We start from the raw sequence: 17,297 nt of genomic DNA on the forward strand, positions 1-17,297 counted from the left end.
GGGGCCAAAGAATTATCTTGAACAATAGATTCATTCCAGGAGAGAGTCTGAAGCTATTAGTTAAAGGTTGAGACAAAAACAGAAATTGCTGAAAAGGTTCAGCAGGTCTGGCAGCATCTGTGGAGAGAAATCAGAGTTAACGTTTTGGGTCAGGTGACCCTTCTTCAGAACAATTTCAATTTCTACTTTTGTCTCTGATTGACAGCCTCCACAATTTTTTTTTTGTAGTTAAGTGTTGAAGTTTTGATGTTTAGGCTGTGCCGGAACTGGAGTCAACAGCAGATGGAAGCTCAAAACAGTACCGCCAGTTCCCAGATTCATGCAGAACTTGGCCATTTCTACAGAGATGGAGGAGTGGGGTGCTGTGGCAAGGGGCCACCTACTTGTATTTGTACCTACCAGTATAATCTGAGATGCCTTAGATTCACTGCCACTAATCCTTCTTATTCGTAATTGTCAGGATTACTGATACTAAATGGGGAAGGATGCCCAAACATGCATTTGGCAGAAAAGAACATCAATATTTTTAATAGAGTAGGTTTATCACACAGCATTTAACAGCTCATTACATCACATCTGAGTTACAGGATATTGTCTTACGAGACCAGAGGCTAGACCAATGAATCAGCACACGTTAATGTATAGCTACATAGGGCTTAGCAAAAACAACTGGTTAGTTTATCCCAGGAATATATCCACATGGGAGGCGATGATCTCATGATATCTGTTTGCACTTTGAGATACTGACTGTCTCATACGATAGATAGATAACACAGCAGCCAGATGAAACAGCTCATTGAGAACCACTTAGTGCCAATGAGTTGAGGCTGACTGGGAATTGTGAGGCATAAAAGATGGCTACAGGAGCAGCCACAGAGCCTGTTATAATGGGGTATCCTGGACATGGGATTCATGTGCCCTGCCCCTTGGATGATGTCGCTGCAATGCAAATGTCTTGGTTTAAACCTTAAAGAGCATTGTCTCCATTTTGAAGTTTCCTTTCATTTCTTAGTTTCCACCACAACTTGCTGATCCTTTCCAGCTGTAAGGCCATGAGTTGATCCTCCAGATCCCTCATTGTTCACAGGCTTAGGTGCAGAAGTAAGCAATTCAGCACCTCAGATCTGCTCTGCCACTCAGAGATCATGGCTGATCTGATAATCTTCAACTCCACTCTCTTGTCTTTTCCCACTAACTCTTGACTCACTTAGTGATTAAAAATCTGTTCTATCTCCACCTTGAATATACTGAAAGACCCAGTCTCAACAACCTGATTGGTAAAGTATTCCACACACTCACTACCCTCTGAGAGAAGAAATTTCTCTTCATCTCTCTCTTAAATGAGTGATCCCTTATTCTGAAGTTATGCCCTCTGGTCCTCCCACAAAGGGAAGCAACCTCTTCACACCCACGCTGTCAAGTCCCTGAAGAATCTTGTACATTTCAATGAAGTCACGGGATGGAGAGGATGCCCTTTGGCTATTAATTCATAACCACAGGGAAGATCTCAATGAGTGACTGCTTGCCCAGACAGTGCAGCTTTTTGTTCCACATTTGAGCCCAATCTTTTAGGATTTAGAATTCCGCAGGGATAATCCTACGGATTCCGGGTGACAGCGACTCCTTCCTTGCCTTGTTTTCCTTTTGTCTGGCTGCTAGCAAGGATATAGAGTCTTTGGGGGTTTTACAATCCTCGGGAAATGAGGGAATAGTTCTTTGATTTTAACCTTCACAATCAGGGAACACTTTAATCTATCTTAAGACTCATGAAAGAGTTAATTCCCACTAGTATGATCCACTGGAGTTTAAAATGAATGTTTAATCTCTCTCCTTGTATTTTCTTCAAAGGGAGAAACACAAAATGTGTCTGTAGTTTGGGACATAATTCACAGGAGGTAATTGGCTATCGAGCAGGCTGTTACTATGCATTGTTGTCTTTGTAATCAATGAAAATCCAGTCTAGTCTGCTTTGAATTGCTTCTTCTTTCCTTATGAAAGATCTGAAATTTGAAGTTCCTTTGCATCCATTACCGTACCATTTTGTGAGTGTCTCTCTCTCTCTCGGCAGCTTCTTCCTTTGCATCTACAGCCTTTCTTTTGGCTGTAGCAGCCCTCTTCTAAAAACATATTTTCCGATGACAACTTATAAATACCCATTGTACTTTGGGGTTCTGACCCATGGTCATAAGACAGTGCCTGTTAGCTTCCATTATTGTGCTTGTCTCCCACCTGTAGAGCTAAACCAGATTAAGTGAAAGACCAAAATATCAATAACATTAAATATTCATCCATTACCATTTCTGCTCAGGGAGATTCCCTGTTATGGCAGGATGTTCTACTGAGTGTCATCACCAGTGAGTTATATCCAATTCCATCAAATGTTTGTTTCCATGTTTTCAACTATTCCTGTAAAGTTTGAATGTGTTCTAAGCATCAATACAGTCCAACTGCCAGACTCTTGCTGTTGAGTAGAATATAACATTTATTCTGTTTGGAGAATTTGATTTGTAAGCTAATAAATCATGGAATTATAAATATTTACAACCGAGAATGAAACACATCAGAAAGTGTAAACATTGTACTCCTTGGGACATTTAACTGTATTAACAGCCCTATATAACTACAAGTTGTTCTTGTTATTGTGTGCAGACAGAGTTTGGGACGTGCGGCAGAAGTTGGTTCTTTTGCCTTCAGCATTTTCGAACCATAAATGTTGACAGACCAGAGGGAGGCCATTCAGACATCATGTCTGTGTTGGTGCTTTACAAGAGCAATGCAAAATTAGTTTTCTGACTCCATTCCTTCTTTCCTTCATATCTTCTTGAGACTTTACATTCTGTGTATCTGTTACTGCTATTTAGTTCTTTACTACAGTGATGCAACCAAGTGTTCATTTATTTTTGCTTGTTCTGTTTCTTCATACAATCTTAGCAACTTCAGGACTTCCACCCAATTTTATTCCTGTATTTTCTGATACTATCATAATGAAAATCCTCTGGTGAAAAATTCTAGCACTCCATTAACAATAAGATGTGTTTTGCCAAAATGTACTGCCTTATCCAGCTAGCAAGTATTCTTTGATCCATGAAATATCCTGTTCGCATTCCTCACAGAGAAAAAAAATCAACAGAAAAGGCAATGTAATGCCATAAAGTTCAGAAATCTTATACAAAAAGCAAATTAAATATTCTGATGAAGAGAGACTTAGGTAATAGTCTGCTATATTTCTGGCTCTAAAACTAATTTCTGAAAAATAAGGCCTACGGTAAGTTTAAGCACCACTGAGGATTATTGCGTGCATTTTTACAACGTGTGACCAAGAAACTTCGGTGTCATTGACATATTTTAGGAAACTTAGTCTGTAATTGGAATTGGACTAACTCCCAGGATTTGTAACAACCGTAATCTGTAAGGGTAGTCCTGCAGCCTACAACATACTACTTAACATTTCTCAATGATGTGGGACACTGATAGAAATCCTGGCCTATTGACACATAATTGAAAAGTCTCACAATCACTCACATTACACATTGTGGATTTGGTTAAAAATCACACAACACCAGGTTATAGTCCAACAAGTTTATTTGGAAGCAGTGGCTTTCAGAGCACTTTCATTAAGACTTAACAATAATCTAGATTTGTTCAATATATCAATTCAGTTGCATGACACTAATCTTTTTGCGATAAATCATGTGTCTTACGGTCCTGCTCCACAACTATCTGATGAAGGAACAGTGCTCCGAAAGCTAGTGCTTCCAAATAAACATGGGCTATAACCTGGTATTGTGTGATTTTTCACTTTGTCCACTCCAGTCCAACACTGGCTCCTCCAAATTATGGATCCCGATTAAGGAACTGAGGGCATTGTTGCTACATTTGCAGATGACACAAAGATAGATGGAGGGACAGGTAATGTTGAGGAAGCAGAGGTGCTGCAGAATGACTTGGACAGGCTAGGCAAAGAAGTGGCAGATGGAAAACAATGTGGGAGAGTCTGAGGTTATGCATTTTGTTAGGAAGAATACAGGACTAGACTATTTGCTGAATGGGGAAGGTTTCAGAAATCTGAAAAAACAAAGGGACATGGCAGTTTTAGTTCAGGATTCTCTGAAGATTAACATGCAAGTTCAGTTGGCAGTTAGGAAGGCAAATGTAATGTGAACATTCATTTCAAGAGGGCTAGAATATGTGAGCAAAGTTGTACTGCTGAGGCTGTATAAGGCTCTAGTCAGACTACATTTGAAGTATTCAGAGCAGATTTAAGCCCTGTATTTAATGAAGGATGTGCTGAATTGGAGGAGGTCCAGAGGAGGTTTACAAGAATGATCCCAGAGATGGAGGGCTTGTCATATGAGGTATGATTGAGGACTCTGGGTCTGCACTCAGTGGAGTTTAGAATGATTGGGTGGGGAGAGTATCTGATTGAAACTTACAGAATACTGAGAGACCTGAATAGAATGGACATGGTGAAGATGTTTTCAGTGTTAGGACCCAAGGGTAGACTTAGAGTGAAGGGATGACCCTTTAGAAGTGAGATGAGAAGTAATTTCTTCATCAGCAAGTGGTTAATCTGTGGAACTCAATGCCACAGAGAGCTGTGGAGGCCAAGTCACTGAGGGTATTTAAGACAGAGATAAATAGGTTTTTGATTGGAAGAGCTATAGCTCAAGTTCGTTAGATGGGTCAGTGTTTGTTCAATGTGTGCAGGAGAGTTTCCTGACACAATATGTAGACAGGCCAACAAGAGGTGAGGCCATACTGGATTTGGTTCTGGGTAACGAACCAGGCCAGGTGTTAGAATTAGAGGTAGGTGAGCACTTTGGGGATAGTGACCATAATTCGGTGATTTTTACTCTCGTGATGGAGAGGGATAAGTGTGTACTACAGGGCAAGAGTTATAGCTGGGGTCAGGGAAATTATGATGCGGTGAGGCATGACTTAGGATGTGTGGCTTGGAAAAGTAGACTCCAAGGCAAGAGTGTAAATGATATGTGGAGCTTGTTCAAGGAGCAACTATTGAGTGTCCTTGATAATTATGTACCTGTCAGGCAGGGAGGAAAGGGTCGTGCGAGGGAGCCGTGGTTTAATAAGGAATTGGAATCCCTTGTTAAATGGAAGAGGGCGGCCTATCTCAAGATGAGACGTGAAGGTTCAATTGGGGCGATTGAGAGTTATAGGGTAGCCAGGAAGGACCTGAAGAGAGAGCTAAGAGCAGCAAGGAGGGGACATGAAAGGTCCTTAGTCGGTAGGATTAGGGAAAACCCTAAGGCTTTCTATAGGTATGTTAGGAATAAAAGAATGACTAGGGTAGGAATAGGTCCAGTCAAGGATAGTAGTGGGAAGTTGCGTGTGGAGGCGGAAGAGATTGGGGAGACACTGAATGAATACTTTTCTTCAGTATTTACTCAGGAACAGGGCATTGTCGTCGATGTGAATACTGAGTCACAAATAAGTAGAATGGATGGCTTTGAGGTATGTAGAGAAGAGGTGTTGGAAATCCTGGAAAAGGTGAAAATAGATAAGTCCCCTGGGCCTGATGGCATTTATCCTAGGATCCTCTGGGAAGCAAGGGAGGAGATTGCAGAGCCATTGGCCTTGATTTTTATGTCCTCTTTGTCTACTGGAGTAGTGCCAGAAGACTGGAGGATAGCAAATGTGGTTCCCTTGTTCAAAAAGGGGAGTAGGGATAACCCTAGTAACTATAGGCCGGTGAATCTCACTTCTGTTGTGGGCAAAGTCTTAGAGAGAATTGTAAGGGATAGGATTTATGCACATCTGGATAGGAATAATGTGATCAAGGATAGTCAGCATGGTTTTGTGAAGGGCAGGTCGTGCCTCACAAACCTTATTGAATTCTTTGAAAAGGTGACGAAGGAGGTTGATGAGGGGAAAGCGGTAGATGTGGTATATATGGATTTTAGTAAGGCGTTTGATAAGGTTCCCCATGGTAGGCTACTGCAGAAAATACGGAGATATGGCATTGAGGGTGAGTTGGAGGTTTGGATTAGGAATTGGCTGGATGGAAGAAGACAGAGGGTAGTAGTTGATGGCAGAGTTTCTTCATGGAGTGCCGTCACTAGCGGTGTTCCGCAAGGATCTGTTTTGGGACCATTGCTGTTTGTCATTTTTATAAATGACCTGGAAGAGGGGTTAGAAGGTTGGGTGAGCAAGTTTGCGGATGATACGAAAGTCGGAGGAGTTGTTGACAGTGAGGAAGGATGTGGCAGGTTACAGCAGGATATAGAGAAACTGCAGAGCTGGGCAGAAAGGTGGCAAATGGAATTCAATGTAGCTAAGTGTGAGGTGATTCACTTTGGGAAGAATAACAAAAAGATGGGGTACTGGGCTAATGGTCGGATACTTGGTAGTGTGGATGAGCAGAGGGATCTTGGTGTCCATGTACACAGATCTCTGAAAGTTGCCACCCAGGTAAATAGTGCGGTGAGGAAGGCATATGGCGTACTGGCTTTTATTGGTAGAGGAATTGAGTTCCAGAATCCTGAGGTCATGATGCAGTTGTATAAGACTCTGGTGCGGCCGCATCTGGAATATTGTGTGCAGTTTTGGTCGCCATACTATAGGAAGGATGTGGAGGCACTGGAACGGGTGCAGAGGAGGTTTACCAGGATGTTGCCTGGTATGGAAGGAAGATCGTATGAGGAAAGACTGAGACACTTGGGGCTGTTTTCATTAGAGAAAAGAAGGTTTAGGGGTGACTTGATTGAGGTGTACAAGATGATTAGGGGGTTAGATAGGGTTGACAGTGTGAACCTTTTCCTGCGTATGGAGTCGGGTATTACAAGGGGGCATAGCTTTAAATTAAGGGGGGTAGATATAGGACTGAAGTTAGGGGTAGGTTCTTCACTCAGCGAGTCGTAAGTTCATGGAATGCCCTGCCAGTAGCAGTGGTGGACTCTCCCTCTTTATGGGCATTTAAGCGGGCATTGGATAGGTATATGGAGGATAGTGGGTTAGTATAGGTTAGGTGGGCTTGGATCGGCGCAACATCGAGGGCCAAAGGGCCTGTACTGCGCTGTATTCTTCTATGTTCTATGTTCTATGTTCTATAATAGGATCAAGGGTTAAAGAGAGAACACAGGAGAATGGGGTTGAGAGACATATCAGCCATGATACATTGAATGGTTTGACAGACACTTGAATGGATCAATTGGCCTAATTCTGCTTCCATATCTTACGGTGTCCAGCAGTAATCCCCCTTTTTTTCCATCCATGTCTTGAATGAATTTTGTTAAGTGCACCAATATCAAGCCAATGAGTGGATATACATCATCAGTAGAAATAAAAACAAAATACAGAATATGTATTTTTAAAAGGTTACTGTAGACATGAAATAAGTCCCTGTTTTAATATTTAGTTGCAAAAATGAAAATAAATGCTGATAAGTGTGTGAGACTCTCTCTTGACTTACTTATTGAATTCTTTAGTTTTGTTTTTCTGTTACTATACAATCAATGTTAGTATCTCTCAGCAGGTCATATTCGAGGTTAATTTCATGTATCTTAAATGTTAAAATGATCTGTATTTCATGGTGGAAAAATGGCCTCATCACTCACCATCTCGTATGCTATCTATTTCACTTTAGTGCTGGCTAGCAGTGCTGTTGGCAAAGAGCTCTCACTATTTTACTCTGCAAATTTTTAACAATAAAGGAAATATTTTCCCTTTCTAAGCAGGAGGATGACGATGTGTGTTTACGGTGGCATGAAAACGGAGCACTTGTGGAGATAACAAGTTACAGCTACAATAATATTGAATCATTTTGTTGATTAGTTTAGAAATTAAATGAAGATGAAGAGCAAAGCTAGCAAATAGAAACCAATCACATAAAACATTTCCAGGCAGACAAATTGCACATCTAGGTGTACAGTAAGCAAATACTCTCAATCCAATGGGACAAGCTGAAGCAGTTCCTACCACATACATATAGAATATTAAAACAGAGAATTTTCACTAGGTCTGTGCAGAGAGAAGCTGAATTACCATTTCAAATTTTTAACCTTTCATTAAAATTCAATACTATTGTATCCATCACACATGTACAACTTTACCCTATGCATATGCTGATCTAATGAACAGAACTTTGATTCCTTAAAAGTAGTAGTATACTTATTTCACACATTTCTTTAGGAATGAATAACGCTTTTGAGATATATTTTGGCAGCTTGCGTTCATTACTACAAAAAAATGATTGTAAAGAGGATGTTTTTATGTGAACTCTGCCACATTTGCAAAGTCCAAAATCAGATGGGGTACCGTTAGGGATGGAGAGCAAGTGAAAATTCAGCTCTAGTACTGTCATATGCTTCAAAATAATGTTGATTTATTTACAAAACATAGTATTGTCTTATCAGAAGTAATGGGTGTTCTGTTTGAAAAAAGGTTCATCTTTGGGATTTTCAGTATTTTTAGAAATAGACAATGTTTCAATTCTACATTGAGCAGCACATATACACCAAATGCTGTTTGCAGACAATTCTAATTGCCTTCATTTTAACATTCCAGCATCATGGATCGAGAAGTTGCTTTAATGTCAGAAATGGATAAAGTCAAAAAGGAAGCAAGTAAGTAATAAGCAGTTTTCTTTGATAGAGCTAGAGGATCATGTCAAAAGATTCTATTTTCCCTGTGCTCGTTCTATAATTTCAATATTCACATTTCATGATATTCAGCATGTATTAAGAAGATGGTTTTCACACCATTATAACAATCCAAAGCACTCTCCAGCTCATGACATCTAATGAAGACAATACTTTAATAGTAAGATATGAAATAAACACTATTTAAATGTGACTTGCCATTTCCAATTCAGTATCAGCTTGACAGTTTCAATATTCAAATGTTGGTCTGAGTAATAGCTGAATTATTCCAATATGTATTCAATGCATAATGTGTACCAGAATTTTGAAGTGACTGAAACCTCACCTGTTCATGTTGGTGAAACCTTCAGCCTAATCCTTCAATTTGCATCAGACATTAAAATGCTGGCCAGTGTATAGATCACTGGTAAGAGACAGCGAATGGAATGTTACTTACAAAGCAAAAATAGAAGATCCTTTTCCATAGCTAATTGGTATAAATTTACAAAGCTGGAATCAATAAACAACTACTCAAAATACTGTGGTGCTGAAAATCTGAAATACAGCAGAAAATGCTGGAAACCACTCTAGTGCAGTCAGTATCTATGGAGAGAGAAATGGTTAACATTTCGGGTAAGTGATATTTCATCAGAAATGCTTGATAGTTTATAAACCTTATAAAGAGAAGGTATGGTTTTGTTCAAAGGCTTCCTTTGAATCAATCAGTTCTGTGAAATAAATACTGTTAAAGATATTGCATTCTGCAAGTACAGGTAAACTAATGCGGTTTACCTCATTTGTAACAAAAGCTTTGGGTTCTGTAAGATGTCAAAGCTTTCTCATCTCTCACTGGCTGCCACAGACTGCCAGTAATGTGTCACAATAAGAGAATCACAAAATTGTTATGGTGCAGAAAGCACTACAAATGAGCATTATGATTTAATGTCATTCTTCTGCCTTTTCCCCTGTAACCTTGAACATCTTTTCTATTCAAATAATAATCCAATACCATTTGAATGCATCAATTGAATCTACCTCTGCCACACTGTCAGGTTTTACATCCCAGGCCCTAACAACTCAGTGTGTGGAAATTATTTTGTGTCGCATTTGATTTGCTTCTTTTGCTAATAAATTTGATTCATTTTACAAGTGGGAACAGATTCTCCATATCGAATCTATCCAGACCCCAAATTATTTTGAAAATTTCAATCAAATATTTTTTAGTCATTTCCACTCCAAGAAGAGGAACCCCAACATCTCCAAACAATCTTCATAATTGGTTCCAGGGATAAGAAACTTTATTCTTGTAAGCATCTTCTGCACTCTTTTCAGTGTGTTCAGACCTTTCCTGAGGTGTGGTTCCCTGAACGTATGTTAGATAAGGTCTAACTAGTGTCTAATACAAATTCAGCATAAGCTCCTTGTTCTTTTACTCCTTTTACTCCTTTCCTTTTAATAAAGCTGAAGATGTTGTGTTAACTACTCTCATCATTTATCCTATACCTGCAGTGACTTACACACGTGCATCCTTAGGTCACTCTCTGAAGTACACTTCATTTTGTACAGTCTCTCCATGTTTTTTCTACTAAACATAATCAACTCACATTCCTCTGCATTGAATTTCAACAGTCACCTCTCTGGTCATTCCAGCAACTTGTAAATGTCATTTTGAAGTTCAACACTGTCCTCTTTATAGTTTACAGTTATTCAAAGGTTTGTATCATCTGCAAAATTTGAAATTCCCATTTACCCCAAACATATGTCATTGGAAATGTCAGGAAGTGCAAGGGTGCCCAATACTACCATTGGGAAACTCCACTACAGATGTTCTTCCAGTCCAAAAACACCTAGTAATCACACATTCTGTTTCTTGTCACACAGGCAATTTTATTCAATCACCTTCAAAGTTGCTCACAAGTCTGTTATTGGCATGGTATCAACAACTTTCCAGAGCAACAATTTTCCTGATCAATTCTCTCTGCTTCTTTCTCAAAAACCCAGCACTTTGGTCAAACATGATTTCTCCCTTAAGAAATCCAAGCTGGTTCTGCTTCACTCACCCACATTTGCTCATGTTGGCAGATCAAGTTATTGATTCTAGAAATTTTCCCACCACCAAAGTTCAAGCTGGTCTGTCATTGCTGGACCTATCCTTACACCATTTATTGAACCAAGATGTAATGTTTGCAATTCTCCAGGCCTCTGGCACCACTCTGGAATCTAAGGGAGAGTGAAAATTTATGGCCATTGCCTCCACAATGTCTACACTCACTTCCTTCAGCATTCTTGGAAATATTCCATACAGTTCCAGTGCCTTGTCGGTACCAACAGTCTATCCAATATTGCCTAATTATTAATTTTGAGCCCTTTTAGTGATTGAATTTCATTGTCTGTCACTATGATCTAGGTCATGATGTGGACGAGCTGGTGTTTGGGTGGACAAAGTTAAAAATCACACAACACCAGGTTATAGTCCAACAGGTTTATTTAGAAACACTAGCTTTCAGAGTGCCGCTCCATCATCAGTTACCTGAACAGGTACCTGATGAAGGAGCAGTACACCGAAAGCTAGTGATTTTTATTTATGCCCTAGGTCATACTGCATCCTTTATAAAGACAGAGGCAAAGTATTTATTTAATACCGTCTGTGTCACTGTTTCCATGTGAAAATCCCATTTTGGACCTAATCAGACATATTTCTCCTTGCACTCCCCTTTCACTATGTCTGAGCATACAGAAGATTTTAGGATTCCCTTTTCTGTTCGCTGCCAGCATCTTCTCATCATCCCATTTTGTGACTCTTGTTTGCCTTACAACTCCTTTCTGAACTTTCTACTTTCTAGCTTGATTCTTGATTTCATTTTCTACCTGATACCTGTCAAAAACAAAACCTTTTTCTTCTTTGCCTTAAAGTCTGACTCTATGTTTTTCATCCAGGGAGGTCTGGATTTACTTGTCTTACCTTTCTATTTTGAGGGAATATATATTCACCGCACCTGACCTATCTTCTTTGAAGGTAACCTATTGTTCAGTTACAGTTTCTCCCAACTAACTGTTGGCTCCAGTTTAACTGGCCCAGCTCTAGTCTCACCCATTGAAATAGTCTCTCCCCCAGTTAATTACTTTTACTCTGGATTCTTTGTTGTAAATTTCCACCATCATTCTAAACCTTGTGATACAATAATCACTGTCTCCCAAATGTGGCGCCATTATCACTTGGTCTACTTGGCCCACCTCATTCCCAAGACTCAACTGGACCGAACACTTTCCTGTTGGACTCGAAGCATACTGCTTGTCTACATGCTTCCACTCGTTGGTTGTCTATAGACTGAACTATGTAATTGCACTTTTTTATTCCTCAGTTCTAGCTAAATTGATTCTATTAAACTGTCTAGAATCTTTTCTCCTGCACAGATCTTAATCAGCACTGTCATCCCTCCACCTTTTTCTACCTTTCTTATTTTTACTGAGTACCTTGCATCCAGGAATGTTTAACACCCATTCCTGCCCTTCCATGAGCCATGTCTCTGTTATAGCCATCACATCATAATTCCACATGGCAGCCTGCACTGTAACTCACCCATCTGTTTACTGTCCTCCATGCATGCACAAACATGCACTGTACCTCTGATTTAGAATATTTTAATTTCACCATTATGTTTGTTTCTATGTATTAGCCAATTATTCTAGCACTGTCTCTCCCTGTATTTTACATGTTCTGTCATTCCTTTCTGATATTCTCTCCCAGATCCCAAGAAGGAGAAAAAACTGTTTTTTTTTCAATATTACATACACCACCCCTGTATGAAAAGAAAACAGAAAATTTAAAAATACCTGTTCATGCTAAAGTAAACTGCAGCGAAAACTGAAAACAATATGAGTAAGCCAACATTTCCAGTCTAAGTTAATCTGCCTCCAACACCGGTCCAGGAGCCATTATTCAATTATTCAATTTCAACAGCAGTTGCCCCATTAATAGATGCCTGCTCAATAATGCATACTCTAACATATGGTCTAACTTACTATCTTTTGATGCTTTACCGAAAGGGATAGTTAAATTCCCATTCATTTGAGTACATCAATTCAAAGCAATTGGGCAGAATCAGTTAAAGCAGCAAATCAATAAAGTACAGTTAAAAGCACTTGCTTTTGTGGTTTGTTTTCCCCGACTTAAAATTCAGCTTTGCCTGAACTGGGCCCCTTACCTTCCCCTCCACAAAACCATCTGTGCAATCGAGTCAACATTGCAAAATTCCACTGATGGCACTGATTCTGGAAGGTTGTCAAACTGGGTTTATTTTCTTGGTTGCACGGGTTTTATATATTTAAAGTAATTTTCTCCTCCAGTATCAGTCGTGGTAAAATTACAGGGCAAAGTTGTCAGCACCAAAATTCACTCCCACTGGAAGAAGCATAGGTTTACATAGGGCACCCAGCACTCAACTGAGCTGGATTAACCTAATTCAGTTCTTTGACAAAATAATTAAGGATTGTTAGAGGTTATGGTTAGGTGTTGAGGATGAGCATTTTTAAAAAGATGTTGGAGAAAGAATCACTTGCCTGTTTTCATGGGAGAATAGTAGTACATGGTATTGATTGAATTGTGATGAATTGAGTAAGTACTAGCTAAGGAATACGAGGCACAGGGTAGAGGTGAATGGATGTTTTTCTGACTGGACAGAAGTACACAATGGAGTCTCCCAGGAACATCTCATTATGTTTGTGCCTTGGACTTGGTATGGGGAGTACAGTTTCAAAGTTTACAGATGGTATGAGATTTGGCAATGCAGTAAATAGTGGGCATGATTATAGCAAAACTCAGGAGGGGATCGATAGATAGACTGAGGTAGTGCATAGACACATGAGAGTTGCTATTTAATTTGAATAAGTATGAAGTCATGCAACAACGTAAGTGTTAAAGAGTCATAGAGCTGTACAGCATGGAAACCGACCCTTCGGTCCAACTCGTCTATGCTGACCAGATATCCTAAATTAATCTAGTCCCATTTGTAGCACTTGGCCCATTTCCCTCCAAACCCTTCCTATTCATCTCCCCATCCAGAAGCTGTTTAAATGTTGTAATTATACCAGCCTCCACTTCTTTCTCTGGCAGCTCACCCTCTGCATGAAAAAGTTGCCCCTTAAGTCACTTTTAAATTTTTCCCTCTCACCTTAAACCTATGCCCTCTAGTTCTGGACTCCCCTACTCTGGGGAAAAGATCTCGGCTATTCATCCTATCCATGCCCTCATGATTTGTTAAGCCTCCGACGCTCCATAGAAAATAGTCCCAGACAATTCAGCCTGTCCCTATAACTCAAACCCTCCTACCCTGGTAACATCCTTATAAATCTTTTCTGAACCCTTTCAAGTTTCACAGCATCCTTCCAATAGCAGTTAAACATAGTATTCCAACAGGAGCCTAACCAATGTCCTGTAGCCACAACATGACCTCCCAACTCCTATACTCAATGCTCTGACCAATAAAATCAAGCATACCAAACACCTTCTTTGCTATCCTGTATACCTGTGACTCCACTTTCAAGTAATTATGAACCTGCACTCCAAGATCTCTTTGTTCAGCAACACGCCCCAGGTCCTTACCATTACGTGTATAAGTCCTGCCCTGATTTGCCTTTCCAAAATGTACCCTACATTTATCTAGATTAAAATCCATCTACCACTCCTTGGCCCACCAAGGTTCTGTTGCACTCTGAGGTAATCTTCTTCACTGTTCACTACACCACCAACTTTGATGTCATCTGCAAACTTACTGACCATGCTCCTATGTTCACATCCAAATCATTTATGATGAAAACCAGTGGACGCAGCACTAATCCTTGTGGCACACCACTGGTCACCGGCCTCCAGCCTGAAAAGCAACCCTCCACCGCCACCCTCTGTCTCCTACTTTTGAGCCAGTTCTATATCCTGGTATTTCATGTGACCTAACCTTGCTAACCAGTCTACCACATGGAACCTTGATGAAGGCCTTATTGATGTACATATAGATTAATGTCCACTGCTCAATTTTCATCAATCCTTAATGACAGTGTAAAGTCAAGGGAGTATATTTCTCACTGGCTCACTAATTAAGTTCTGGACAAGAAATCCATTGGGACTTCCTAGAACCACCATCCAATGAAAGCCTTTAGATTGTTAAATCATGGCCACTTAAAGGGCCTGAACCACCAAGTCTCTAATTACTTGTTTTCCCAGCATGTGGAAAACATGGCAGTTTTCCCATCTAAAAAACCAGAGTGACCTACCTGCTAAGTTTGGAGGGGTAGTACAATCTGAGGCCACCATGGATGAGGGACAAATGGGGGGAGGGTGGGTGGAGGGAGGTTCCCTCTGAAAGTCACATCCCTGTCCCTGCCTCTGGCTCCCCAATACCCCTTCATAGAAGATCGAGAGTGTTTATCTTCTTGCTGCTGGATCTTTCAAGACGCAGGTTTGGATCAAAGGGTTTTAGAATCCAGGAACTGCTATATTCTGATTGGCTGGTGGCTTCTGGTGATTTTCCAAATCAGCTGATTAACAATCATTGGACAAAGCTACCTCCATGATAAGGGTGGCATATTAGTTGCCACCAAATATGTCTGCTTCTACGCTTAGAATAAATAGGGGAAAATTGCACCTTGCAATTCTACTGTGAGTGCCATCAGTTGTTTTATAGGTGGAAGACCTGTTAAAGATATGTATTTCTGTTGAGAATCACATTCTTAGATGTATTAATAAACCTATACCAGGTTATCATTCTGAAATACAATAGTGTTTAATGGAACAAGCAAAAAGGAACAATTACTTACCTATCTTCTGCCCAATTGCACTAGTTCATTATGTTAGTCGTTATGCACATGAATTTTCACAGAAACTAAAACCTAACCAGTACAATTCTAACCCCATTTCCCAGCTGCACATAAATAAAAAACTGTACTCCTTTTATGCAAATGCATTTGATACAAGTTCGTCAATGCCAGATTTTCAGGAATCCTAAGACTGGCTTATACTTGGCCCTCAGTCTTAATTTATATTGGCCATTATTCATTGATGAACTGTCCTGCCTCCACAGAATCTTGATGACAAGTCCTGGGACAGAGCTTGTGGACCTGCTGCACAATTCAATATGCTGTTTGCAGAGACAATTCTGCTCTCCCTGCGACACAACACTGAACGTCTTTGTCTTTATTTAAAAAAAACAATTGGAGAGTCATAAAGATGTACAGCATGGAAACAGACCCTTTGGTCCAACTCATCTATGCCGACCAGGTATCCCAACCCAATGTGGTCCCACCTGCCAGCACGTGGCCCATATCCCTCCAAACCCTTCCTATTCATATACCCATCCAGATGCCTTTTAAATGTTGCAATCATACTCGCCAATTCCTCTGGCAGCTCATTCCATACAGACATCACCCTCTGCATGAAAACAGTTGCCCCTTAGGTCTCTTTTATATCTTTCCCCTCTCACCCTAAATCTGCGCCCTCTAGTTCTGGTCTTCCTAATCCCAGGGAAAATACTTTGTCTATTTATCCTATCCATGCCTCTCATGATTTTATAAAAATTATAAGGTCACCCATCAGCCTTTGACCTTCCAGGGAAAACAGCCTATTGAACCTCTTCCTATAGCTCAAATCCTCCAACCCTGGCAACATCCTTGTAAATCTTTACTGAACCCTTTCAAGTTTCACAACATCTTTCCAATAGGAAGGAGACCTAAATTGCATGCAATATTCCAAAAGTGGCCTAACCAATGTCTGTACAGCCGCAACACGACCTCCTAACTCCTGTACTCAATACTCCGACCAATAAAAGAAAGCATATCAAACACCTTCTTCACTATCCTATCTACCTGCAACTCCACTTTCAAGGAGCTATGAACCTGCACTCCAAGATCTGATAAGGAGACCAGAATTGTGCGCGATATTCCAAAATTGGCCTAGCCACAGCCGCAACATGACCTCCCAACTCCTGTACTCAGTACTCTGACCAATAAAGGAAAGCATACTAAATGCCTTCTTCACTATCCTATCTACCTGTAACTCCACTTTCGAGGTGCTATGCACCCCAAGTTCTCTTTGGTCAGCAACACTCCTTAGGACCTTACCATTAAGTGTATAAGTCCTGCTAAGATTTGCTTTCCCAAAATGCAGCACCTCACATTTCTCTAAATTAAACTCCATCTGCCACTTCTCAGTCCATTGGCCCATCTGATCATGATCCCATTGTAATTTGAGGTAATCTTCATCACTATCCACTACACCTCCAATTTTGGTGTCATCTGCAAACTTACTAATTATACCTCTTTTGCTCACATCCAAACCATCTATATAAATGACAAAAAGTAGTAGACACAGCACCGATCCTTGTGGCACTCCACTGGTCACAGACCTCCTGTCTGAAAAGTAACCATCCAACACCACCCTCTGTCTTCTACCTTTGAGCCAGTTCTGTATCCAAATAGCTAGTTTTGCTTGTATTCCATGAGATCTAACCTTGCTAATTAGTCTCCCATGGGGAACCTTGTCGAACGCCTCACTGAAGTCCTTCTCAATCACGCCTACCGCTCTGCCCTCATCAATTCTCTTTGTTACTTCCTCAAAAAACTAAATCAAGTTTGTGAGACATGATTAGAAATTAGAACATTAGAAATGTGAAGCATATTCAAGGAAAATTTCCTGTGTGTCCTAGATAAGTA

General features: G+C 40.3%; 1 protein-coding gene across 1 annotated transcript in view; it reads left to right on the forward strand.

The window, feature by feature from the left end:
- The window catches only part of LOC122551286 (spermatogenesis-associated serine-rich protein 2-like), a 161,906-nt gene that overhangs the window by 114,601 nt on the left and 30,008 nt on the right, over positions 1-17,297 (forward strand). The window contains exon 8 of the mRNA XM_043692962.2: positions 8,524-8,582. Within this exon, the coding sequence (XP_043548897.2) occupies positions 8,524-8,582 (59 nt within the window). The remainder of the gene's footprint in view (positions 1-8,523; positions 8,583-17,297) is intronic.

The sequence above is a fragment of the Chiloscyllium plagiosum genome, unplaced genomic scaffold, assembly GCF_037043375.1.
Source record: "Chiloscyllium plagiosum isolate Xiang-an unplaced genomic scaffold, Cpla_swu_hap1 HiC_scaffold_7, whole genome shotgun sequence".
Taxonomy (NCBI): domain Eukaryota; kingdom Metazoa; phylum Chordata; class Chondrichthyes; order Orectolobiformes; family Hemiscylliidae; genus Chiloscyllium; species Chiloscyllium plagiosum.